This window comes from Pelobates fuscus, chromosome 5 (assembly GCF_036172605.1).
Source record: "Pelobates fuscus isolate aPelFus1 chromosome 5, aPelFus1.pri, whole genome shotgun sequence".
NCBI lineage: Eukaryota > Metazoa > Chordata > Amphibia > Anura > Pelobatidae > Pelobates > Pelobates fuscus.
The window spans coordinates 268,856,637-268,872,224 of NC_086321.1; the positions used below are offsets into that span (position 1 = coordinate 268,856,637).

At 38.0% G+C, this 15,588-nt stretch overlaps 1 protein-coding gene across 2 annotated transcripts in view; it reads left to right on the forward strand.

Annotated features, from left to right (window-relative positions):
* The window catches only part of TDRD7 (tudor domain containing 7), a 64,263-nt gene extending 52,135 nt beyond the window's left edge, over nucleotides 1-12,128 (forward strand). For both annotated transcript variants that reach the window (XM_063455280.1, XM_063455282.1), the window contains exons 12-16: nucleotides 34-168; nucleotides 1,344-1,454; nucleotides 2,544-3,049; nucleotides 8,728-8,888; nucleotides 11,641-12,128. In XM_063455280.1, coding sequence (XP_063311350.1) covers nucleotides 34-168; nucleotides 1,344-1,454; nucleotides 2,544-3,049; nucleotides 8,728-8,888; nucleotides 11,641-11,852 — 1,125 coding nt within the window. In that variant the 3' untranslated portion in view covers nucleotides 11,853-12,128. The remainder of the gene's footprint in view (nucleotides 1-33; nucleotides 169-1,343; nucleotides 1,455-2,543; nucleotides 3,050-8,727; nucleotides 8,889-11,640) is intronic.
* Nucleotides 12,129-15,588: the final 3,460 nt, after the last annotated feature.

The following is a 15,588-nucleotide window of genomic DNA, read 5'->3' on the forward strand; positions in this document are numbered from 1 at the left end:
ACTGTTTAATTCTCTTTTCTTTAAATCTTGCAGATAACCAGTGTCCACAGCAGTCGTGCTCTGGATGTTAAATTTCTAGATTCTGGAACAATTGCTTCTGTGAAAGTTTCTGAACTGAGAGAAATTCCACCGCAATTTCTGCGTGATATCTTTTCAATCTCACCTCAGGTACTCGAGCAGAACATGAACGGAATGGTTTTGAAGCAGTGTGCCATAGCCCACTTGTTTGCTTCGAGCAAAAACAGATGTGAGGCTGAACTTAATGGACATCTTTCTTTTTTTCAGCTATGCAACACATTGAATTGAAGGCTATAATAGGTTGAATACAGTCATTTGGAAATGTACTCTTTTTTTTTTTTTTTTAAAAGCAAAAAATCTGTTCAATTTAGGTTTCTTATCTGGCAATTAATTAAAACTAATAAGTCAAATTGGCTAAACGTATTCAAATGAATGTGACATTTAGAGGCTGATGCTGAAGTTTTACAAGGAAGATAAAGCAAATATACTTTGAAAATGTAACTTTAATGGTTTGCCTCAATCAAAAAAAAAAGTTAAACTATAGTCACCACTACAACTTTAGCTTAATGAAGCAGTTTTGGTGTATAGATCATGCGCCTGGCGTTTCACTATTCAATGCACTGCCGTGTAGGAGTTAAATCACTTTGTTTTCTGTTTATGCAGCCTTAGCCACACCTCCCCAGGCTGTGACTGACACTGCCTCCATGAAAACAAAAATGTTTCATTTTCATTCAGATGTAACTTTAAAAGTTTTTTTCTCTTGCTCTGTAAATCAAAATTTTATTACATACAGGATGCAAGCTTTTTACAGATCAGGAGATAAGGAATTGTAAAATTAAATCGAATTTGCAGTAAATTAAGTGTAAACATTAGAGGGAGGTGTGCCTACGGCTGCATAAAAGTGATTTAACTCCTAAATTACAAAACTGATCAGTGAGACTAGACTGCAGGGGCATGATCTATACACCAAAGCTGCTTCATTAAGCTAAAGTTGATTAACTACTCAAATCCTTCCTAAACAACTTATTTGGTGGGGTGGGGGTATTTTTTTTTCTTTTCTTTAACTGTGTCATGAGAATTTGTGTTGCTATATAACCGTTATGTGTCATTAGCTATTTTATAACCTTAAAATGACTTATGGTTCATGTTCTTGCACAACTGCTGGCTAGCTGAGGTTATACACCCCTGCAAATAATCTTCCAGATTACTATTTAAATCTCAAATATGTATTGATTTACAGTAGCATTCACATGTTGCAATGCTGGAATTGTTGTTCTTTCATACAATGTATGTATGTAGCATATTGATTTATGTTCATTTTACAGGCACTTAGATGCTGTTTAGCTGATCTTCCACTCAACATTGGTACTTGGACCCCAGATGCTGTGCTTTGGTTGAGAAATACAGTGTTGAACTGCTCTGAATGTAGCATTAAGGTAAGTGGCACATTTCGATGAATACGCATAAGTTAAGTTTAATTGATGGCATCTTTCTCCTTCATTATTAAGGCCCTCAATGGAACTCCATATTTTGCAGTCAGGACACACAGCATTCTGGTAACAGACGACCAGTGGTGCTACAGCTTCTCCTCAGCGCATCCTCCCTATTTGGGTGTGTTTTTTGTTTTTTTTTGAATGACCAGCAGGGGTTTCCCTGACTAACAAAGTTGTTTAGGAAAACTTTATTTATTTTTTTTTTTATTATTTTTTTTTAACGACCTTTAAAATAAACGGAGGAAAACATATTGGATTTTTATTTTCTGTTTAGCTACGAGATTACCCAGTTGTGCTTAAAGTGTCTTTAGAAGGATCCTGCAGAGGGTTGGCATGAGGACTGGTTTGGGAACCACTACTCTAGAGTAACCAGTGTACAGTGGGCACTTCCACAGGGGATAATTTTTTTATTTATTTTTTTACTCCAGGAGTTAAACTGGCACTGTAACTGGTTCATTTTATTGAACTGGTTATAGTGTGTGGAGCCCCCTTTCATAATCCCAACATTCAGACATGCTAAATAAGTCACTAGCAGCCTATCCCCTCTGTACTTTTTTATTTATTTTTTTATTTGGGTTAATGAGGAAGCATTGTCCTGAGCAGCAGTTGATGGTTTTAATTGGCTATGCGTGTCAGCTGACTATTGCTGGGATGAATTGATATGGCTAGAAGGGAGTGTGTAATCTCTATCTTACCCATAGCTCCAGTGGCAGAGGCAGCCTGTGGGTGACCAGGTGCCCTTATTTAATGCTAAACTGCTCAAAAGTAATTTAACATTGAATCAGAACCCCAGGCATTATAACCTATTCAATGAGGTAAAATTATTATAGTGTCTACAATGTCTCTTTCAGACATCGCTTATATGGTGTGGTAATATTCCTTTTCTGTCTTGAGTGCTTTTTAAGAAAAGTGTTCGATCCAGGGAAGAAAATGTATTAACCTTTTGTCTGCATATGATCCGCTTATTTCAAAAGACAATCTCTAAAATGAAATTAAAAAAAACTAATAATTTGTGAATCTGCTTTTGTGCAGGTCGAAAAAATAGATGAAACAAGTGGCATGGTGCATGTTTTTCTATTTGCCTCAAAGAACTGTCTAGATCCTGAAAAAAGCATAAACCGCTTAATCACAAATGAAGAGTTGTGGAAGAATCAAAAAGACGTGTTTATCAACATAAACCCTGGTTTAGGCAGTTCATTAAAAGGCAGAGGTGATGCAGGTTCACATCCTCAAGGACTTACACAGACAGGATCTCGCAAAGAACAAAGTACTACAACAAAAAGGCCTCTTGAAGATGAAAGGTCTGTGTCTCCCTCCTTGGATTTGCCTCCACCCTTACAGCTACCCAAGCCCGGTGAACACATGGACGTGTTTGTGTCGGTGGCTTGTCATCCTGGTCACTTTGTTTTCCAGCCCTGGCAGGAACTGCACAAGTTGGAAGTTGTTATGGAGGAGATGCTCCTACATTATAGCACGACAGAGGAGAAGCCGGTGGTTGTGGAGAAAAACAAACTGTATGCAGCAAAGGTTGATAACAAGTAAGTTATGGAAATTTGCCCTAGATGTCCAGATAAGATTGTAACTTCTGGAATAAAAAGGAATCATGACGGAATATTTCTGTCATGTGTCCTTAAGAGGTTAAACGGGGGGTGTGTGTGTGTGTGTGTGTGTATATATATATATATATATATATATATATATATATATATATATATATATATATATATATATACATACATACACATGTACCTAGGTCAACACTGATTTTCTTGCCAATGGTATTATATCAATTATAGGCTAATCTTTGTGTTGCTGATTCTGAATATGGCATTATTTTTTTCTAGATTGGCTCTAATCTTTGAGATAATGGATGCCTCATTGGAAAACGTAAAATGTAAAAACCAGGCATACACTACACACAAATCGCATGCAAAATGCCTCAAATCATACAAATACCTGATGGGGTTGTATTCAGTCCACTAACATGCAAATAAATAAGCAGATATTTCCTGCTTCAGTAGGTTTATTTTTGTTTTTTTGGAGGGGAGGGAGTTTACCCTGGACGCTTAAAGTTCAGTTTCTTGCTTTTGACAGATTGGGGTCTTGTATCAGATCATTAGGTTCTTTTGGGGAGAAATTCAGAGGTGTTGAAAAACTTCCTTTATGTTCAAGTGCACTGCTGCCCCCTGTGCTACAACCCAAGTCCTGCATTTCTTCAGTATTGACAATAGAAGCCCAGGCAGTAAGGTAAACTGTTGTGGGAACATCTGTACTGTGTGGCACTGGTCACCTTGCTGATTCCAAATCAGGATGCTCCCATTTGTTTCTTGTAGCAATTGAACCTTTTCACATTCACAACAAAAAAATAATCATTATGGTGGTTTTGCGGCTCTCCACACCATAGGCATTTAGATTTTTTCCCTTTGTCCAGGTTTCCACTGTTGTGAGCACTCTACACAGGTTTTGTAAACTTTGAGGAACCAGAGACTTATCTTGGTCTCCAAGCTTCACTGTTTTTGCAGATTCTATTTGCCACAAATATAGCAGAATGCATTAGGTTTGTTCAAGCAGCCTCTTCGTAAAGAACTTATTTTGATATAAAAAAATAAATATAAAATATGCAATAGATAAACCTGCAAAAAAGAGATTACTATTAATGATTGCATTATCTAACTGATGTTAAAGTAAAAATACAGATCCAAACCATGCTCTAAAAGTCAGCTGCTATAGGTTGTATTTGGCTAAAGTTATAGTTTGAGGGGAATCCATTCTATCAAGAACCAGAGCCAATTCGGCAAAACTTTAGTAACTCAAAAATATCTTAACGCCTTAAGGATGGAGTCAACTGTACTGTGGCGAAACCGACCTCGCCACGTGTCCTTGGAGGGGGCTGCTTGGACTATGGACCCGACTTTATGTGAATGTGTTAACCCAGATAGCTATGCCATGGAGCCCATTCGTGTAGTTAAAGACTTCGGCTCCATGGCAATTGAACTGTGTGAATAGGATCTGAGCGCTATTTGGTAGTTTTGTGCGCTCAGATCCCAGCTATCTGGGGATATGTGACATGTCTGTGTTTTATGTATAAAATGTGACTTTGTGTATTTTATAGTATTTTAATGCTTTGTGCTCACCATGTGCATAATGGAGTCTTGTCTCTGTCCTGGGAGATAATTGAATTACTTCTCAATTATCTCCAGGATAGAAGACTCTGAAACTGGTCTGGGCCGGAAAGCCATGCTGGCAGGGGTTTTTAAAAGATACTTTACTAACTTTTGAACCCCTGGTCTGATTCATGCCATTTTTAATATGTTGTTCCCCTGAATGGTTTGATTGTGAATATGTATTTTTTATGTGAATGTGATGTATGGTTTTAGAGTTATGAAAGTTGGGTAAAAAGTATGTTTTAAAATGTATGTATAATTGGATTACCTCCCAGGCTAAGGGGAGGGAATCTGTGGGATGTAACTATTGTGTGATTGGTGTATTGTAAATCCCTCCCTTGCATGGGAGAATCCTTTATAAGACAGTGTGTGACTAAATCTGTAGTTCCTGTTCTAACCCTCAAAGTGAAGTGTCGTCTCATTCTTGGGGGGAATTTGACTGTATGCCGATTGCCAGGAGTGTAAGCTGTTTGTAGGGCTTTTCCTATTCGGCTGCTTCCGGGGTTCGTGTGTCTCGGGTTCGGGAGTTGGTGAATATGTGCAGTTTGGAGTTCGGGAGGTTGGTGATTGCAGTAGCTGCTGGTCTATCGGAAAGGGGATTATCGCCTAAACGGTTTTTATCCTCTTGTGGGCGAAACTGTCCGTTACATGTACAAATTCTGACTAAAACAAAACCCAGGATTTGAGGTGTATGTGTTTTCGATATTAAAGGGACACTGTAGGCACCCAGCTAGCTAATTGAAGTGGTCTGGGTGCTGTGACCCTTTTGCATTTGGTGCTGCAATGTTAACCCTTTAAATCCGGAGGACGTACTATTACGCCCTGCAGGAGCCGGCTCTAAACGCCAGCGGGCGTAATTGTACGTCCTCGCTATAATGGCCGGCGCTAATCGCCCGCTGCAGATCGCGGTCGGGGGGATGCCCGGCCCCCCAGTGACAGGTGCCTCATCTCAGGTCGCTATTTAGTCTTGTACTGCAGAGAGCCTCAGATGGAATTTTTTCCCCAAGTAAGTGGGTTAATCTCATAAGAGCAGACATTAGACTGTGAGAGTAGGACCTGCCAAAGATGGGGTACATTGACGTTGTGGCAGGCTTATGCAATGTATGATCCTATAATGTAACTAAATCCCCATTATTTTTTGCCTAGATAAGGTGTTTTAAAAAAAAAAAAAACCTTTTAAAAACTAATAAAATCTGTCAAAATTGAAGTTGCTATTTAGTAGGTAGGAGAGTGTGCTGGCTCTTGTGTATTGTTTATTGTATAATATGGCCCCCAGCAGCACCCCATTTAAGCATGTTCAGGTGAGTGCAACCCCCCCCATGTTCTATATATATATATATATATATATATATATATATATATATATATATATATATATATATAATCAAATTACACGTAGAGTGATACTGATTATTTTTTATAATTATTGTTATATATATATTTATATACAATATAATAAAAATATGTAAATACGTAAAAAAAATAACATTCAAAAAATATTTAAAAATAATTAAAAAATATATAGATGTGTTATTACGTTCTAACTGTATTGTGATATTAATATATATATATTTATATCAAAATACACGTAGAACGAAATAATATATATATAACATAAATATATACGTATATATCACTATATATATATTTATATATATATTTATATATAAAAACATTTAAAAAATTATAAATATATATATATATATATATATATATATATATATATATATATATATATTAATTCTTCACATATATTTATGTATTATTTTTACATAATTAGGTATCCTAATTAATTACAATTAGCGGGACCTGCCTGACAACCCATGCCGAAAGTATAGGGAATTTAATTTGCTAGCACTATATTTAACCCTATAACTTTCCAAGACACCATAAAACCTGAACATGGGGGGGGGTACTGTTTTACTCGGGAGACTTCGCTGAACACAAATATTAGTGTTTCAAAACAGTAAAATGTATTACAACGATGATATCGCCAGTAAAAGTGACGTTTTTTGCATTTTTCACGCACAAACAGCACTTACACGGACGATATTATGGCTGCAATACTTTTTACTGTTTTGAAACACAAATATTTGTGTTCAGCGAAGTCTCCCGAGTACAACAGTACCCCACATGTACAGGTTTTATGGTGTTTTCAAAAGTTACAGCGTCAAATATAAGGCTTGTGTTTCATTTTTTTCACATTAAAATTCGCCAGATTGCTTACGTTGCCTTTGTGACCCTATGGTAGCCCAAGAATGAAAATTACCCCTATGATGGCATAACATTTGCAATAGTAGACAACCCAAGGTATTGCAAATGGGGTATGTCCAGTCCTTTTTAGTAGCCACTTAGTCACAAATACTGGCCAAAATTGGCGTTTTTTTGCATTTTTCACACACAAATACTAACGCTATATTTGACCCTGTAACTTCCCAAAACACCATAAAACCTGTACATAGGGGGTACTGTTTTACACGTGAGACATTGCTGAATACAAATATGTGTACTGTATTGCAGTAAAAGCAAACAGTATTTTGACATCCACAGTTAAAATGTCACGTAGAACTATTTTTATTTTTAAAAAAATCTTATTTTCTCCCATTTTTTTATATATTTTTTATATTAAATTATGTTCCATACCTAAATATTTGATGTTAAATGAAAGCCCTGTTTCCCCTGAATAAAATGATATATATAATAAGGGGGGGTGCATTTAATATGAAAGAAGTGAATTACGGTTGGACAGACATATAGTGCAAATGCCAGGTTTTGTTTACGTTTTGTTCTGTTCACAACTTGTACATTTGGCTGCGGTCTTAAGGGGTTAAACATTGCAGTTCCAGAAAACTGCAATGTTTACATTGCAGCTCTAAGGCTGCCCTCTGTGGCTGTCTAACAGCCACTGGGGCGCATCCGGAATCCAAACAGACTTTTGGTCCGTTTTCGGAAGTTGGATGTCCTCACGGATCTCCGCGTCAGATGGCCGCGCACACGTTAGAACTCTCCATAGGCTGATGTCGGCAGAGCAGGAGTGTGGGCGGAGCCCGACCCAGCGCCGAGGGACATCGGCACTGGATTCAGGTAAGTGGCTGAAGGGGTTGTAACCCCTTCAGCTGCGAGGGGGGGGAACCTTTTACCCCTACAGTGCCAGGAAAGCGGGTTGTTTTCCTGTCACTTTTGGATCCCTTTAAGTGCCATACACTTAGATCATTTTTGTTCAGGAGAAAGAGGGCACTCATTTCACATCAAATATTTATATATAAAACAATTTAATACAAATTAAATCTTAAAGAGTGAGAAATAAAGAAATTGTTATTTTTCAGGTTCATTGCATTTTAACTGTGAATGTCATAATACTGCTTTTACTGCAATAAAATACTAATTTTTGTTCAGTAATGTCTAGAGTACAACAGTACCCCCATGTGCAGGCTTGTTGGGTCCTTTAAAGTTACATGGTCAAATGTAGGGCTTGCAAATTCAATTCTCTGGACTTTCTGCCTGAGTTGTCAGGCAGGTACCTCAATATATAATTAATAACATCACATACCGGTAATTATGTAAAACTGTATACAGAGGTTAGTGTTTTGGCTGAGACCTTTTGTGTTTTGGCAGCAGCTTTTTTGCTGTATTTGAAAGCATTATCAAGGACCGATTTGGCAGGGAGAAAGATATTCAGGAGTAGTGCAAGATCACTGCATGGAGTACAGGGACAAATTTTCCTTTCATATTCGGGCACTAGTAACATGGAGGGCTCGAGTTTTCCAATAAGAAGGAAATAGGAGTATAAAAACTCTATTCAGTATAGACATTAGAAGTGATTATTTGATTTGATTCATTTATCACTTTTATACATTACTAAACTCTGGGATGTAAATGGGCAGAAACAATGTACGACAAAAAATATTCTACATATGATGAGTGTATTTGAACTTGACATTATTGCTTCCCTTTGTTGGATTTCCAAATATCTGTAATGTGTTTTTATTTTATTTGTGTTTTATTTTATTTGTGTTTATTTTTATTTATTTTTATTATTTTTTTATATGTAGGTGGTACAGAGTAGTCTTGAAAGGAATTCTTACAAATGGTCTTGTATCTGTGTATGAGCTTGATTATGGGAGGCATGAACTGATCAGTTGCAGAAAAGTACAACCCTTGATTGAAAAGTTCAGACAACTGCCATTCCAGGCTGTAACCAGTCAGCTTGCAGGTAATTTATTTCTTATCGTGACTGTAAATCTGTGGTAACCAAATGGTAGAACACTCCCCCCAGCTGTAAAACCTCACCTACCTTGATGTTTTAAACAATGTGTATATGTATTAATATATGCAAAGGAGGTGCTGGCTTCATAAGTTAACCTAACTTTTAAATGAATTAATAAATACAAATGTGAATCTGCACTCAATTGAAATGTGAAATCGGGTATTATTTGAAAGAATAAGTGAACAGATTTTTTTTGTATATACAATTAAAAACATAATATACGAACATCAGGGTCACAGTCATGATAAAATACAATCAAAATAGTTGATATTACTAAAATCTTTGCTAGTCTCTGCTAGTCATAGAATATATTTTTGTATAACCCAGTTACTTTGACACTTGCTGGGTTATCCACTAATGTCCATATGTATCTGTACCAAAAGGGGGAAACCACACAGTTTCATATAAGGCCATTCAGACTGCAAAACCCAGAGATTGTTCACAATATTTATGTCTGGATTTTGCAAACCATGCTCATAATGGCCCAAACCTGATCCAAATGTCAGCCTGACCTAATGTTTGAAATCCAGATCCAAACTTGAAAATATATTAAAATAGTAGTCCAAGCTATTTGTCCACTTGCATAGTTTAACCCTTGCAATGTTGATTTTTTTTTTTTTTTTATTATTTATCTTGCGGCTGGCCAGAGTAGAGGTGGGCGGGGGGAGAAAGGGGAGGGAAATAAAATAAAAAGAAATGTAAGGAAAAAAGTTGTAAAGGTAATAGTGCTAGGAATAAAAATTTGGATCCCTAACACTATAGTGCTTCCCCTCCCCTCCCCCATGGCCAATAAAGTCACTTACCCAATTCCAGCACCAGTGTCATCTGACGGGGGTTCCTAATGCACATGTGCCACAAGTGCATTAGGCCCTCCGCATAAGAATTGTAGACAATCACTATAGGCTGTCTTAGTACTGCAATGAAAACATTGCAGTTTCCCAAAAACTGCAATGTTTTACATTGCAGGACTAAGGGGGGACAGGGACACTGCACCCAGACCACTTCAATTAGCTTAAATGGTCTGGGTGCCTATAGTGTCCCTTTAAGGCATGGATTGTTGACCTAAGCAGTGTGAGCCAGATTTTATTTTTGCTGGTTTGGTTTAGTGGTGAGTTCTTCCATGTATATAATATGTTGCACTTGTCTTGTAAAAGTGGGCACCTGGAAGTTCCAATTTTTAGCAATACATATTCAGACAGGGGTACAAGCTCTATGGACTAGTTTTAACATTGTAGATGTGCAGTTTAAAGGTTTACTATGCAAAAGTGCCTCCTTTGAGTTACGATCAAGTTTCATATTGAGGATATTACCTAGGAAGCCCAAAAAAATTATAGTGTGATTGTAACGGAACCGCTGGCACCCCGACCGGGTACCTTCCCCTGACGGATGCTCCTAGTGCTTTCCGAGGACTCCAAGCACTCTGCCTGACACCATAACCACTGCAGACCCCACGAACCACCGCAGCTTGGTTGGGGTCTCGCCGTCTCCACCCACTCTGGACCCAAGACCAGGGTCCAGCTTCCAGTAGGTGGACCTCTCCGAATTCCAGAGAGCAGGAACAAGAACAAGCTCTTAGCAGAGCTTAGCGATTATACCCTGGGGAGTATAGTGATTATAGCAATCCCCAGAGTGTAGTTCTCCAATCCCCCAAACATAAGCCGAAACTTCATGAAGGTCCAAGATGATCTGAACTTTTAATGACCACACACTGACTTTTATGCAAGTCCCCATGCAAGAGGACATCCCACAGGGAGGGACACAGTACAACCAATCATATACAGGAAAATTGTAAAACACACCCAGCACAAACATACAATCCCTCCCCTCTGCCTGTGATATAATTACTGAACACAATGGGTTAATGTAACTTATCACAGGCAGGAAAAATACTTTTTATACATACACTGTAACTTTAAAAATATGCATCATATTCACATAAAACATACATATTCAGAATCAGCATAAATATAAACATAACCAAAAAATCATACAAATCCCCCCAGTACATAAAAAGTTAGACGGAAGTCCTTTATGACCGACCGCAAGCACATTTTCCTGCCCAAAACAGTTCCATAGATTTGGGCTGTGTAGCCGGTCAATTTTATGCAGAAAAACAACTAAGTCCCATTCGAACATGCGTTCGAATCTTCGAACGGGACTAAGTCTCTGCAGCTGAAAGTTCCACCACCCAGCGGTCGGCAATTAACCTGCAGTAACCTCACAGCCTGGGAGGTAAATTGCCTGCACACTTCCACTTCTGGGTGGTCCGCCTGTGTGGTTCTTGGTTCAGTAAGCCCCATTTACTGAACCAAGTGGAAAATGGTAATGAACAAAATATTTTAACTGAGTCTGGGGACACCGTCTTAGAAGGGCATTGTCACACAAAGTCTCAATATGTCCCCAGACGGTTCTTAAAGGGCCAGCATGGTCCAATGCAAGTCCATAAGCCACAATGCAGTTCTTAAAGGGCCATAGTAATAATGTTTGTAAAGAGCCATACAACCCAGGGCCATAGTCACGAGGCAGGAGGCTGGCAATCAGGCTCCTCCAACAGCCAGGGGAATAGGGCAGCTTGTCACCTACAAATCCGGTGGCAAAAGGCATTTCGTCACAGTGATTTTTGAAAATTATGTAGTAAGGCTCTTTTTTTTTTTTTTTTTTTTTTTTTGAGACTAACTTGGGATTTGCTTCTTTGCAGGTGTGAAATGTGAACAGTGGTCAGAGGAAGCTTCAATTGTTTTCCGAAACCATGTGGAACAAAAGCCTCTCGTGGCACTTGTACAGTCAGTTATTGAAAGCACTAATTCATGGGATCGTAAAGTAGTGGCATATATTGTGGATACCTCTATGCCAGACACTGATATATGGGTTCATAATCTTATGTCTGAATACCTTGTTCAGCTATCTTAGTCTGAATAGTGTATAATGCTGCAGCTAGTCTTGACTCTAATCTAAAGCAATAACTGAAAATACATAGCGAGATTTTTTAAATAAGTTAACTTGTTATGCACCGTTCTGAAGTGATGAACGTAATGAGGTTTGAAAAATTTGAAACTTGTTTTCTGTGAAAGATATATTTAACAGAATCATTTTGTTTACACTGTTTAAAGGAGTTGATTTTCTGAATATTTGCACATTGTTAAAACGAACATAGTTGTAAAATGTTATGATATGCTGATTTACATTTATTTAACCATAAAAATACAAAAAATACATATTTTTACGTGGATTTTGTCTTTTCTGAGTACCGCATAATCTGGAGCCTTTATGGGAATGCTTTATTTGAAGAATGGGAGTGTTCTTGTAGCAAACGGACACTAATTTATCTGTTTTGAAATAGTTAAAAATCAGATACACTGATTAGAATGTATAAAATATTTTATAGATGTATGTTTTTCAATCTAGGCAGTCTGTAGGGGGGTTGGGGAGAGTCAGTGTATGTGTGATAAACCTTGGTTTACAAAGATTTAACATAAACGTTGATCCCCTAACTCTTAACACCAGTGCCCCCTTCCCCCTCTCTGCTGCCGCATTATGAGGAAGGTTAGTGTACTTGAACATAAAACTAATGTTACAACACTTATATTTTTACTAAACCTACCTTTTTAGGACTTCTGGTGGTAGGTTGAGCGCGTCCTCACTAGCTTACAACTTCAGCTAAGAAGGTCTGCATGGATAAACTAGACTGCCTACTAATATATTGTAAATAGCTAATATCGCTAGTACCTTTAAGCAATATAACCTATAATATCTCTAACCTGGCACAGCTGGGAAGTTCTAATATACAACTCGATTATCATGCTACCTAGTAATAAGCTTATCACTTATACCTCGGCTCGAAGGAGCCTACAATATTTACACAACACTAAACCCTAGTTAAACATTGAATCCCCACAAAAATAGAATTGGTGTGCCACTCCAGAAAAACAAAAAATGCCCATTGCATGTTTTAATGCTAGTAAATGTACCTTTGTCAAATAGTTCTATATGCAGAATTAAATACATTAAGACACTGGCTATGTCTACAAAGAGGTGTTGCTTATTGGCCCCTATCTCAATGGGAGGTGGTAGGGGACAGACCTAATCTTAATATGCAAAGGGCGGCCTACCAGGTCAATGTCCAATTACCATTAATGAATGTTGGTGGTAAAAGCATATTAAACTGACCCATTTTACTAATTGGTTTGTAGATATAAAGTTGCCTTGTATTTGAGGGCATTTTTGAGAATGCTTTGATTATTATATTAAGTAAAACTATTTTATACTACTTTACTAACTATAACTCAAAGATGAAAGAGGAACAAAAACTTGAAATTTGTTGTAGAGGTGGTACAAATGAAAAATGGGGGGGGGGGGCGGGGCGCGGGGACCGTATGCCAGGTGGGGAGTACAAAGACAAGTGTGTCTTGCCTACAGTCAAGCATAGTGGTGGGAGTGTCTGGGCCTGCATGAGGGCTGCCGGCACTGGGGAGCTACAGTTCATTGAGGGAACCATGAATGCCAACATGTACTGTGACATACTGAAGCAGAGCATGATCCCCTCCTCTCTGAGACTGGGCCGCAGGGCAGTATTCCAACATAACGACCCCAAGCACGCCTCCAAGATGACCACTGCCTTGCTAAAGAAGCTAAAGGTAAAAATGATGCACTGGCCAAGCATGTCTCAGACCTAAACCCTATTGAGTATCTGTGGGGCATCCTCAAATGGAAGGTAGGGGAGTGCAAGGTCTCTAACATCCACCAGCTCCGTGATGTCGTCATGGAGGAGTGGAAGCGGACTCCAGTGGAATCCTGTGAAGCTCTGGTGAAATCCATTCCCGTGAGGGTTAAGGCAGTGCTGGAAAATAATGGTGGCCACACAAAATATTGACACTTTGGGCCCAATTTGGACATTTCCACTTAGGGGTGTACTCCCTTTTGTTGCCAACGGTTTAGATATCAATGGATGTGTATTGAGTTATTTTGAGAGGACAGCAAAATTTAGTTATACAGGCGGTACACTTACAACTTTACATTGTAGCAGAGTGTCATTTCTTCAGTGTTGTCACATGAAAAGATATAAAATATTTACAAAAATGTGAGGGGTGTACTCACTTTTGTGAGATCCTGTATACATTCTCTCAAACAAAGGGATGTATCGTGTTCAAGTTTAACAGGGAAGTTTGTGTAACTCTGAAAAATACAAATGGTTAGTAATAGCAGTGCTCTAATTTGTTGGGCCTATTCCAACAAAATGTGCATACTGCATTGTAATCCTGTTTGTTCAGTATCCAGTATTGTTATCTTTTTACACACACACACACACACACACACTCACTCTCACTCTCTGACAGATGAAATGAAGAACATTGATTATATCATTACAATTGTACCTGATAAAGGGTGGGATATATTAGACTGCAAGTGAACAGTGAGTTCTTTAATTTCATGTGTTGGGAGCAGGAAACAATGGGAAATCGAAAAAAGATCTGAGGGACGACTGGGTCAGAAAATCTCTAAAATGGCAAGTCTTGTAGGTTAGCCACAGAGGGAGCTCTATAATTAGTGTAGTTAGGCGACCACCTATGGCTTCATACTTGCTGGGATAATGCTTCCTTATAAACCTAAACAGCACAGCACAGAACAGGCTGCTGGGGACAAAAAGGCTTAACACTGAATACAAAGGTACAGCACCAAGGTTCTCCAGCTCCAGCCACTATAACAATTTCAATGAGATTAGGTTGATATGCCATAATTATGGCTACTAAATTATGGAGCTATATTATTAAACACCCTCACACTATACACACACAATTTTTATTTAATGTCTTTTTAGAGGCCCAGCCTCACTACGTGGTCCAGGAGAGCTGCTGTGATCACTGGTATTTATGCACAGCTCCCACAATTTTGTCTTTGTTCTGAAGAATCTAAATGTGTCTGCTGCTGCTTCTCAGCAGATTCTCTTATGATCTACGTAATTAGTCTGTTTTTTTTAGAAGCAGAAAATAAATCTTGATAAAGATCATATATTTGGTTGCATCATTTCTGCTGTTGGTATCTTGGTATAATAAAGGGTATACATATATCTAACAGATGTAAAAGCAAAATAGAAAATGAAAGCATCTCAAAGTTGGTCCTTTTTGACTCTAAAAACTCATCTTCATGCCCACCTATAACTTTTAAAGACCCAAATCCAAAGTGTGATGGATATGATACCACATGTGCTTTATACTCCAACCCACCATTAGATGTCACTAAGATCTTCTGTTTGGTAGCTTTCTATTTGAAGGAGCCACCAGGTGTCAAAACAGGCCAGGGTAATAAGACAACCAATTGATAGAACATTTGAAGTTTGGAGTGGATGAATTTAAACATTTACATGGGAATGCACTCAAGTAAAGACAAGTAAATCTACTACTCTTGTAATTCAACAGGAACATTAAGATTTTAACATGCACCATATTAATCAGCATAAATGCTTTAAATGGTTGATTAAACTTAGAATTTAAATAGCTCTTTTGTAACACTGAACTCTTGGTATGTGAGAAATTCCCTGGCTCGGTATCTTTTTTTTTTTTTTTTTTTGTATTGACAAAAAATATACAGACAATTGTCAGGTAACAATCGGAATACAACGTAAACAATTTGCGAACATCTGTCACACAGA